The sequence below is a fragment of the Pistacia vera genome, unplaced genomic scaffold (assembly GCF_008641045.1).
Source record: "Pistacia vera cultivar Batoury unplaced genomic scaffold, PisVer_v2 Contig734, whole genome shotgun sequence".
Classification (NCBI taxonomy): Eukaryota; Viridiplantae; Streptophyta; class Magnoliopsida; order Sapindales; family Anacardiaceae; genus Pistacia; species Pistacia vera.
The window spans coordinates 181253-192750 of record NW_022196595.1 but is presented as its reverse complement, the minus strand read 5'-3'; the positions used below and the strand labels follow the sequence as shown (position 1 = coordinate 192750).

The 11498-nt window shown below is 34.0% G+C and overlaps 1 protein-coding gene across 1 annotated transcript; it reads left to right on the top strand.

Moving 5' to 3' along the window:
- The first annotated feature begins 7346 nt into the window (after window positions 1-7346).
- On the top strand, window positions 7347-10400 carry LOC116115244 (cysteine-rich receptor-like protein kinase 10). The gene is made up of 7 exons (XM_031401403.1): window positions 7347-8447; window positions 8529-8693; window positions 8783-8961; window positions 9096-9306; window positions 9424-9661; window positions 9759-9876; window positions 9972-10400. Exons 1-7 carry the CDS (start codon window positions 7361-7363, stop codon window positions 10284-10286), a joined length of 2313 nt encoding a protein of 770 aa, XP_031257263.1. The 5' UTR covers window positions 7347-7360; the 3' UTR covers window positions 10287-10400.
- The last annotated feature ends 1098 nt before the right edge of the window (window positions 10401-11498 follow it).

Sequence of the window (11498 nt, the reverse complement as noted above, 5' to 3'; positions counted from 1 at the left end):
TATTTGTGGATAAATTGAATTCATTGCTATAAGACATTTCAGGATCACCCAAAGGTTGATTAATTGTTCTTATAACTAATGAAAATAATTTTTGATAATTGAGATGTGCTCTTAGTTTCGTTTACATGTCCAAAGATAGTTTATGTGTTCTATTTAGTGCATTTATAATTATCAAATTACGTGCAATTTAATTAGCATCATTATGTTTGTTAATATGTCGTTGAATCACCCAAAGGAGAACACCGATACACATTTATTGTTCAGTTGAATTATGTGTTTGAATATGTTTTATGTGTTTAATTTTATAACTAAAAGCATTAATATATGAGCATTATATTTTGCAAGACCTATCCCTGTTACTCTTATGTACCTATGTTTAATGGACTTAATTTCTCTAATTGGTGTGAACAAATCCAATATCACTTAGGTGTTCTGGATCTTGATTTGTCACTTCAATAGGAGAGACCAGCTGCTATTACTAATGATAACAGTGAAGAGGAAATGACCTACCATGATGCTTGGGTAAGGTCAAACAGACTGAGCTTAATGTTTATGCAAATGAGTGTAGTAAACAATATCAAGTCTACTCTTCCCAAAACTGATAGTGCCAAAGAATTTATGGCATTTGTGGAAGAGTGTTCTCAAACTACTGATAAGTCTCTTGCGGGGACATTAATGGCCACTTTTACCATTATGAAGTTTGATGGTTCTCATGGCATGCATGAACATGTTATGGAAATGTCAACTATTGTAGCAAGACTTAAGTCCTTGGGGATGAGTGTGGATGAGAATTTCCTTGAGCAGTTTATGATAAACTCATTGCCTCTTGAATATAGTCCATTCCAAATGAAGTACAATACCATGAAACATAAATGGAATATGAATGAACTTTATGGAATGCTTGTTCAGGAAGAAACAATGCTTAAGAATCAAGGAACTCATTCCATTCACCTTGTAAGTAATCAAGGAGCTAACATGGAAAGGGTAAGTAGGGACCAAGTAAGGTGAATGGTCCACCTTCTCAAATCCACAAGAAGTAACACAAGAAAGATAAGTGTCACTTTTGTAGAAAACCGGGGCACTTTCAGAAAGACTGCTTGAAACGTAAGGCATGACTTGAAAAGAAAGGTAAGCCTAGTGTTTTTGTATGTTTCGAATCAAATTTAGCTAAAGTTCCTTATAATACTTGGTGGATTGATTTTGGTTGTACCACTCATGTTTCTAATACGATGCAGAGATTCCTTGCGACCCAAACCATAAATCCAAATGAAAGATTTGTCGTCATGGGTAATCGAGTCAAAGCTCCAGTTGAAGCTATTGAAACTTATCGACTAATTTTAGACACTGGACATCATTTGGATTTATTTCATACTTTTTATGAGCCTTCTATTTCTCGCAATTTAATTTCATTGTCTAAACTTGATTCAATTGGGTATTGTTTTAAATTTTGAAATGGATGTTTTAGTTTATTTAAGCATAATCATCTCATTGGTTCTGGTCTTTGATGTGATGACTTATATAAATTAAATCTTGATAATCTCTTTGCTGAAACCCTTTTGACCTTCCGTCATAATGTTGGAACTAAACGTGGTTTAGTAAATGAATGTTCTGCTCACTTGTGTAAACGTCTAGGTCATATTTCCAAAGAAAGATTGGAAAGATTAGTAAAGAATGAAATCTTTCCCGACTTGGATTTTACTGATCTCGATATACGTGTGGACTGTATATATTAAAGGAAAACAAACAAAGCACACAGAGAAAGGAGCCATAAGGAGCACACAGCTTCTTGAAATAATACACAGCGATATATGTGGACCTTTTGATGTTCCATCTTTTGGAAGAGAAAGGTATTTTATCACCTTTATTGACGATTTTTCACATTATGGTTTTGTTTACTAGTTGAATGAAAAATCTCAATCAGTAGATGCCCTAGAGGTGTTTATTAATGAGGTTGAGGGACAATTAGATAGAAAAGTGAAAATTATTATGTCTGATAGAGGCGGTGGATATTTAGGAAAATATGATGAAATAGGCAATGCCCAGGTCCATTTGTTAAATTCCTAGAAAAACCTGGCGTATGTGCCGAATACACTATGCTAGGTACACCACAAAAAAATGGTGTAGCAGAAAGGCGTAATCATACCTTATTTGATATGGTTAAGAGCATGATAGGTAATTCTTCTTTACCCATGTCATTGTGGACTTATGCATTAAAAACTGCAATGTACTTGTTAAATAGGGTTCCTAGTAAGGCAGTTCCTAAGACTTTTTTTGAACTAGGGACTGGTAGGAAACCCAGTTTAAGACATCTGCATGTTTGGGGTTGTCAGGTAGAAGTAAGGATATATAATCCACATGAAAAGAAATTGGATTCAAGAACAACCAGTAGTTTCTTATTGGTTATCCAGAAAAGGCTAAAGGGTATAGATTTTATCGTCCTAGCCATAGTACAAGAATTGTTGATACTGGAAATGCTAGGTTCATAGAAAATGATGAAGTTAGTGGGAGTTCAAAACCACGAAAAGTGGAGATTAAAGAAGTTAGGGTAAAAGTTCCTTTACCCTCAATTTCTCTTTAAACTACTGTTCCTCCTATTGTTGAACAGTTAAACAATAGACAAGAACAACAAATGAATGATCAACCAACCTATAATGAAAATAATGTTAATGAACCTACAATAGATGAACCACAAAAAATAGTATTAAAGAGGTCTCAAAGGCCAAAAAGGTTTGCTATTTCTGAGGACTACGTGGTATATCTACAAGAGTCAAAATTTGACTTAGAAATTGATGCAGATCTAGTTTCATTTTCATAAGCCATTGAAAGTGATAATTCTACTAAATTGATAGATGCCATGAAAGATCAGTTAAAGTCTACGGAGCAGAATAGTGTTTGGGACCTTATTGAATTGTCTAAAGGTTGTAAAAGAGTCAGATGTAAATGGGTTTTTAAGAACAAACATGACTCAAATGGTAATATCAAACGACATAAGGCCAGACTTGTTGCCAAAAGTTTTACACAGAAAGATGATATTAACTATAAGGAAACCTTTTCATTGGTTTCTATGAAAGACTCTTTTAGAATTATATGGCTTTAGTAGCTCATTATGATTTAGAGTTGCACCAAATGGATGTAAAAACTACCTTTCTGAATGGGAATTTAGAAGAAGAGATTTACATGGATCAACCTGAGGGTTTTTCCATTGAGGAAAAAGAAACCATGGTGTGTAACCTTAAAAAGTCAATATACAAACTTAAACAAGCTTCCTGCCAATGGTATCTTAAGTTTAATGATACTATCACTTCTTGTGGATTTAAGGAAAACGCTGTTGATCGGTGTATATATCTGAAAGTCAATGGGAGTAAGTTTATAATTTTGGTTCTGTATGTTGATGACATCTTACTGGCTACTAATAATCTTGGCTTATTACATGAGACCAAGAAATTTCTTTCTAAGAACTTTGAAATGAAAGATATGAGAGAGGCATCTTATGTGATTAGAATATAAATATTTTGAGATAGATCACAAGGACTGTTAGGGTTGTCTTAGAAAGCATACATTAATTGTTAATATATGCCCTAGAAACCATTCGTGTTGTGGTTTTAGAGCATTTTGTCTTGTATCTATATATCATAAATAATAGAAGAAATAGTTCTTCAATTCACATATATAAATTGCTTCCTTTATTTAGTTATGCATTTAAAATAAAGTACGTAAATGAATAGTCCAGATGATTCATTTAATCGGTAAATGAATTATCGAAAAGTGTTTCCTACGGAAGCAATATAATTTGGGAAACTATATTGCATAGTAGGCATACTAGATGCTTCCGAAAGATATCATGAGTTGATATAAGTACGGATGACGATGATAGTCATGTCACTGGGGCATTAGTATGGATTAGCGGTTGGTGAACTGTTTTTCGAACGTGACCGAATAACGACAAATCACTTGAAAAAACATGTAGTCAATGATTTATTGTTTGGTTATATCAGTGCACGATGTAGTCCTTTGACCTGAGACATTGTAGTCGGATCCGATACGGATGCATATGGTTCATACAGTGTATAAGTATGAGACTAATCATGTTTCGTATAATAAAGCCTATTTAGTCATGTGTTGTTCATATGCAGAAACGAACGATGGTCAAGAGGAGATCCATTGACTCGGAAATATAGGATCAAGGGTATTGTTGACTCCATCCGGATTCGAGTTCCTGGATGAACGTTGATAAATGTCAGAAATCAGAATCTTTGGCCAGAGCATATTATTAGTCATACCAAAGCAAGTTCATGATGACGAGTTCCGGATATATTGATCGACGATTCGGTAGAAAATCGAGTTTAGGTTTTTGACGTTCCATGAATCCATACTCGATCTAAAATGGGTTCGATGAAGTATTTCTTCATCGTGGTTTAGGGACTATGACACATTGCTAGATGTTTACAATAGTCGTTGGACCTCCAGACAAGTTTTCAAATTTATCCAGAACCGACTCACGGCTAATCCACGATGGACTTACTTGGTCACACCAATAGCCTTGAGAAGTTAGGGAAGGATAAGAGAGAGAAATGATTATCCAAAAAGGGCTAGCACATTCTGAGGGTAATGACGGGATTTCTATAGTAATAGTTTACATAGAAAATTGTTTGTGCCATTTTAAGGGTTAAAATGGTCAAGTAATAATTAATTATATTTAATTATTATATCTTAAAGTGTTAAGATCAATGAGATAAGCGAAAATAACCTTTCAATAGTTAAAGGGGAAAAGAGTAAATTTATGGGTTGTTAATGTAAACTAGTTTAGTTTACATAGGCCCTTGAATAATATTGATTATTCAAAGGGTAAAATAATAAATTCATGGGCACCTTTTAAAATAAGATTTTATTGGGGCATAGAAATGAAAAACAAATAATTATAAAATTGCTCAAGCATATATAAATGCAAATTGGTTGCATTTTAGTTCATTATTCACTTTGTTCACTCAAAAGAAAACTAAAATCTCTCTCTCTAAGGCAAGGCCACACTCTTACTCTCTCAAGGTGGTGTTAAAGTGTGGAGGACTCATCTCTATGAGTCTTGTCTTCATCAACCCGAAACAAAGGAGTAGGTATAATGCTTTTTCCAAGTTTTGTTTGAAAACCTTTTTTTTGAATCCAACCTTTCATGCTTTCAATCTTCATTTCCACCACTCTTCATGCATGTTGTTCTTACATTAATAAAGTTCTAGAAAGATTCAGAATGGAAAAGTGCTAATCAAGTGTTGTTCCAATTCAGAAAGGATATAAATTTAGCCTTATGCAATGTCCAGGAAATGAATTGGAGCACAAACAAATGGAAGGGATTCCATATGCATCAGTAGTTGGAAGCTTAATGTATGCACAAACTTGTACTAGGCCAGACATCAGTTTTGCTGTTGGAATGCTCGACCGATATAGGAGTAATCCAAGGATGGATCACTGGAAGGCTACAAAGAAAGTTATAATGCAAGGAACAAAAGATCATATGCTTACTTATAGGAGATTTGATCATCTCGAGATGATTGGATATTCATATTTAGATTTTGCTGGGTGTGTTGATACAAGAAAATCCACATTTGGCTATTTGTTCCTTTTAGTTGGAGGAGCTATATCATGGAAGAGTGCGAAACAGTCTATTATTGTTGCATCTATTATGGAAGCTGAGTTTGTGACTTGCTTTGAGGCCACAATTCAAGGGAATTGGTTGTGGAACTTTATTTTAGGACTTGGAGTAGTTGATAGTATTGCTAGGCTGCTGAAAATTTAGATAGTTTTGCAACAGTCTTCTTCTCCCAAAACGACAAGTATTCCAAGGGTGCTAAACATTTGGAATTGAAACACCTTCTTGTTAAAGAAGAAGTTCAGAAACAAAAGGTGTCGATTGAACATATTAGCATATATCTCATGATTGCGGATCCGTTGACAAAGGGATTGATCCTAAGATATTTATTGGACATGTCGATAGGATGGGCATTATTAAGAAATTAACGTTGACAAAGGGATTGACTCCTAAGATATTTATTGGACATGTCGATAGGATGGGCATTATTAAGAAATTTTAATACTTTATAAGATTATGATGTAATTGACATTTGGAGCTTAATTACGTATTGTTTATGATATTTATGGATATCCTGTTCATATTATTATTTGTATATAAATAAATTACTTCAAATGATTTGACAGGGTTTGGCCTCTACTAGAGACATTATAGTGGACCATGACTCATATTATTCTATACTTAATAATGACATTATGTTCTGACCAATATTTGAGGTATTACAGTTATATGTTATGCGCATTATGTTTTATTTATTAAACCATGAAGATTTATTCTGTCACATGGGCCGAGAATGTAAGATAAAATTAATTGTGGCCCATTGGTATATGTCATTAAATTATATGTGACCCATTAAAATATAAATAATATTATTACGGTTTAATAATAAATTGAAGATTATCTAATTATCTATTTAAAAGTTACAGACAGTGATGAAGCGTGTATTTGAGGGAAGTTTATTTCCTAAAAACTTGGTCCTCTCTCTGCCTAATAAAGAAAGCCAGAATGTACTTTCTCCATCACTTTTAGCAAAACAAATTCTAGAAAATTGAAGAGAGGAAATGAGAGAAAAACCAATATTCCTAATCACAGAAATCATTATCAACGAGTATTATGACTCAAGGTATATTTTTTTTAATTAATAGTTTTTTATTGATTTTATAACATGTAAAATTCATGAAATTCAAAGATCCTGTAATTTAATGTTTCATGTAAATTTATTTACAAAAAGAAGAAAATGAGAAACATCGGCACAAGATTTTACAACATTGCATATTTTTGAAATTTTTATATATTAGGTTTTTTTACCTCATGCTGACATCATTATGATGTCATCAATGGGTCGAACAGGTTTAACCGCTTGACCCGGGACCTAGCCCTTTGGCCAGGTTACACCCTGAGTTGGTTATTAAAACATTGATCATAAACACTTGATCTGACTTTATTAGGTTCACAAGTTTTTATAACATAGTCAAGACGTTATGGGGGACAAATATGATATAATTACATCAACTACGACCCATCATCCATTAACCAAGTCAAAGTCTTTATATGGGGACAAAAATTTCCTAATAATTCCCCATGTAGAATTTATAGTAACTAGTCTTAAATGATCTGGTCTACATAAAGAACATGACTTTCCATTTTATCATTTAAAGAATTTAATTACTAGAAATAGCTTATAAAAAAAATTAGTAATTGCCACATTATTTAAAGTCATATATATATAACAGAAGAACTAATAGATAACAAGCATTGCAAATGAGGTCCAAGATTATCATGGTTTTTGTTTTCTTTATTTTCCTCTCTCTAAAATTGTGCCCTGCAATAGGGCAAACTAATTGGATCAGGGCTGGTTATTACTATAATGCACGATATGCGTTCCCCATTTCGAACATAAGTTCTGCTCTTTTCACTCACCTTATTTGTGCTTATGCTGGTGTTAATTATACCTCCTACGAAGTTTCGGTATCACCAGCTGATGAAGAACGCTTCTCCTCCTTCACAAATATTGTGAAACAAAAGAATCCATCAGTCACTACACTACTATCTGTTGGGGGCAGCGATGTAAATTATTCAACCTATTCTTCAATGGTAAGCAATTCTTCTTACCGAAAATCATTCATCCATTCCTCAATAAAAATAGCCCGATTTTACGGTTTTCAAGGCCTAGACTTTGCTTGGCCACATCCAGACACAACATCTGATATGTTCGGTATGGGAGTTCTCTTTCAAGAGTGGAAAGCTGCTATTAGTTTAGAGGCAACAAACTTTAACCACTCGCAACTGATCTTGACAGCTAGGGTTACATATTCACCCTCGCTGTCTTCAGCAAGTTACCCTATAGAGATGATGCAACATTTGAATTGGGTTCATGTTCTTCCCTATGGTAGCTCCTATCCTCCCTCAGAAAACCTTACTGGTGCTCATGCAGCTCTATATAGCCAAGGGAATATCCTTAATATGGATCACGGTGTAAGAGAGTGGATCGGTAAAGGATTATCAGCTAATAAATTGGTTTTGATTTTGCCTTTCTATGGCTCTGCATGGATGCTCCAGAATCCTATGGTGAATGGAATTGGTGCACCAGCAAAACAATTTGCCCTTAATACTAATGGTGGTGGTGGTGGAACCGCATCATATAAAGAAATCAAGAATTACATTGAGGACTATGGTCCTGATGTTCCTGTCGGGTACAACTCAACCTATGTGGTGAATTACTGGACAAAGGGATCAATTTGGATTGGATTTGATGACGTTGAGGCTGTTAGAGCTAAGATTTCTTATGCCAAGAAGAAAAAGCTACTTGGCTACTCTGTGTGGCAAGTCTCCTATGATTATAATTGGGTGCTTTCTAAAACTGCAGGTAATTAGTTAAACAAAGTACTCTATGCAATCAATACTTTCTCCCGGCTGTAGTAATTAACATATTGATTCCTTTTTCCAGCTGGAGTGGCAATAAATGATTCTTCAGTTCAGGAGGATCATAAAAGTGGACAAAATAATAAGAGCCCTGTTTTAGTAATCCTTTTGTCTACAGCAGCTGCTGTTTCTCTTCTCTTCGGAATATTTGTAATATTTTACTGCTGGAGGAGAAATTTCAAATTAAGATGTAAGTTTCTAATAATTTATAGAGTACTGTTTCAATTGAAACTGATCAAATTAGCAGTTTATTTATTTATTTTTTCTCTTGGTTGACAGGGACGGTGCACTCCACTACAGAATCCAATGACAAGGCAAACAAAGCAGCATCGGCTGGAGATTTTAATAGCAATGTTCCTAATCTGATGGAATATACATTGGGTGATATAGAGGCAGCAACCAATGGGTTTTCAATTGAAAATAAGCTTGGAGAGGGTGGATATGGCTCTGTTTACAAGGTACCTCTGGTTACGCTCTTCATCATTAATTTGAGAACAATTTTGTGGTGCTTAACTTATTTTAGTCTTCAAGTTAATATATTTTAGCTTTTATCTATTGACAGTTATCAACCAACTAGAGTGTTTTTTGCTAGGGAATACTTCCGGATGGACAGGTAATAGCAGTAAAGAAACTTTCAAAAACATTCACTCAAGGATTTGAGGAATTCAAGAATGAGGTTATGCTCACTGCCAAACTCCAACATGTAAATCTTGTTCGAGTTTTGGGGTTTTGTATTGATGGAGAAGAACAGATAATCATCTACGAATACGTGCAAAACAAAAGCTTAGACTCTTACCTGTTCGGTCAGGATTTTATTTTTAGTTTTTGTACACTAACTTGCAATTTTTTTTTTTCTTTTGTACTAACCTATAGCCACTGATACATTATTGATGATTAAGTTATGATGAAATTTGGTGCAGACCCCATTAGACAATTAGTTTTGGATTGGAAAAAGCGTGTATACATCATTGAAGGAGTTATTCAAGGGCTTTTATATCTCCAAGAATACTCGAGATTGACTCTTGTTCATCTATATTTAAAAGTTAACAATGTCTTGTTAGATGGAGAAATGAAACCCAAAATATCAGATTTTGGAATGCCTAGAATATTTGTGAAAGATGATCTTGAAGTAAACACAAATCGTGTTGCTGGAACACAGTAAGTGTTTTACTATTAATGCTATATAATTGTCAAAAATTTGCTTGTTTTTTATATCCTAAGTCAGCTACTCACAGTTTGTAATAATCCAATACAGTGGTTACTCAACTAAATCCGATGTTTATAGTTTTGGGATTCTACTTCTGCAAATCATCAGTGGCAAAAGGATTTCCCTTCTATATGGTCCGAACGAAAGGCTGAGTCTTCCTCACTATGTAAGTTTCTTTAATAATTCATTTGAAGGATATGTGGATCAAGATATTAGCATTAGAAAAAGTTAAATAATTCCAAATAATTTGGTTAATTTCAGGCATATGAGTTGTGGAATGATGGTAAAGGCATGGAGTTTATGGATGAATCACTGGACGATACATATTCGTCCTATAAATTAATGAGATGCTTGCAAATCGCTCTGTTATGTGTTCAGAAAAATAAAGTTGATCGGCCGTCTATGTTGGAAGTTTTAACAATACTGAAAAATGAAAAAACAGACATCATGATTCCAAAGAAGCCTGCTTTCTTGAAACAAAATGAACAAGATAAATCTATAATGCAGTTGGAAGATTATTCAGGGTGCACTCTCTCAATTAATGATGTAACAATTTCAGATCTGGTACCCAGATAAAATTTATTATGTACCTTTTGAGATTGGTAATGTGTGTATCCTGGACTTCTGCTAAGCTAGATAGGTTCAATTCCTTAGCTGCATTGTGGGTTTTATTTGGTGTAGTTTTGTATTACCCCGTTTATCAATTAATGTTCAAGCAACGTACGTTTAATAAAATCACTTGAAAGATCATATTTCCTCTAAATTGTCAAATAACATTACCAAAAGTCAGTGAAACAGAAAGCACATTACTTGGGAAAATGTTTAAAAGCAGAGCTTCAATGGAGGGAAAGCTCATTCCATTAAATATGAACTTGTTAATCCCTACACCAGGGAAAGAATCTCTTTATCTGTCTGCAACTTATATATCATCCTTAATTCCTTAGGGTTCAACTTCAGCAGGGTTCCAATATTCAGTAGAACATTAAGATCGTTTACTTGACCAAAGCATTCAATGGCAGTGGCAAGGTAACTAAACTAATCTTCTCTTTTTATTTAAGGCCCCAACATTATAGCCGGAAATTGGGTGGTTTTATTTATTTGCAAACTGCATTTACTTCATTAATTCTATGCTGTCAATTCTAATTTGACGCGTATGGACCACGACATCAAGTTTTTGCTGAAGAAGAAGACCAAGACCTTTATCTGCCAACAATAAAAAGAAAGAAGACCAAGGCCATCAATGGTTCCAACCGTTTTTCAATTTCAAATGTTAAAATTAAATAAATAAATAAAGAGAAGAAATTAACATCTTCCACCGTTGGCCTAGAATTGGTTTGGGCTTTGTAGATCTGCAAAATTTTGCTGAAGATTCAGTTTAATTTTGCTGAATTTTTTATTAAGTGAAGATGTATTATTATTAATTTGGTGTTTACTTATTAATTTAGAATCAAGATGAATATGGAATATTGTTTAAAAATATATTATTTTGATCATTATTAATAAAGGTAAAAGGGACATTTCAACGGCCAAAAGCTAAATTCAATGGGCAGATAAGAACACAGGGTGGAACATTAATGGGTTTTCAAACTAAGGGTATCACTTTGTCATTTCATTAAGCCTGGGGTGGGTACAAAAACTTGACACCATCAATTACGACGGCTTGACCTCCTTAAAATATGTTCTCACAGAACAAGTTACAATCACACAGTTTTTTTTTTTTTTCCTTTTCATAAATAGACTTTGAATAAGTGTTAACTCAGAAATTTTCCTTTTGGTTACGTACTTCCG

Bases quoted from the DNA above. Each gene is read 5' to 3' on its own strand.
- LOC116115244 (XM_031401403.1), top strand. From the start codon at position 7,361: ATGGTTTTTGTTTTCTTTATTTTCCTCTCTCTAAAATTGTGCCCTGCA. The intron at 9,307-9,423 runs GTCAGGATTTTA...AATTTGGTGCAG, and splicing joins CTTAGACTCTTACCTGTTCG to ACCCCATTAGACAATTAGTT. The intron at 9,877-9,971 runs GTAAGTTTCTTT...GGTTAATTTCAG, and splicing joins GGCTGAGTCTTCCTCACTAT to GCATATGAGTTGTGGAATGA.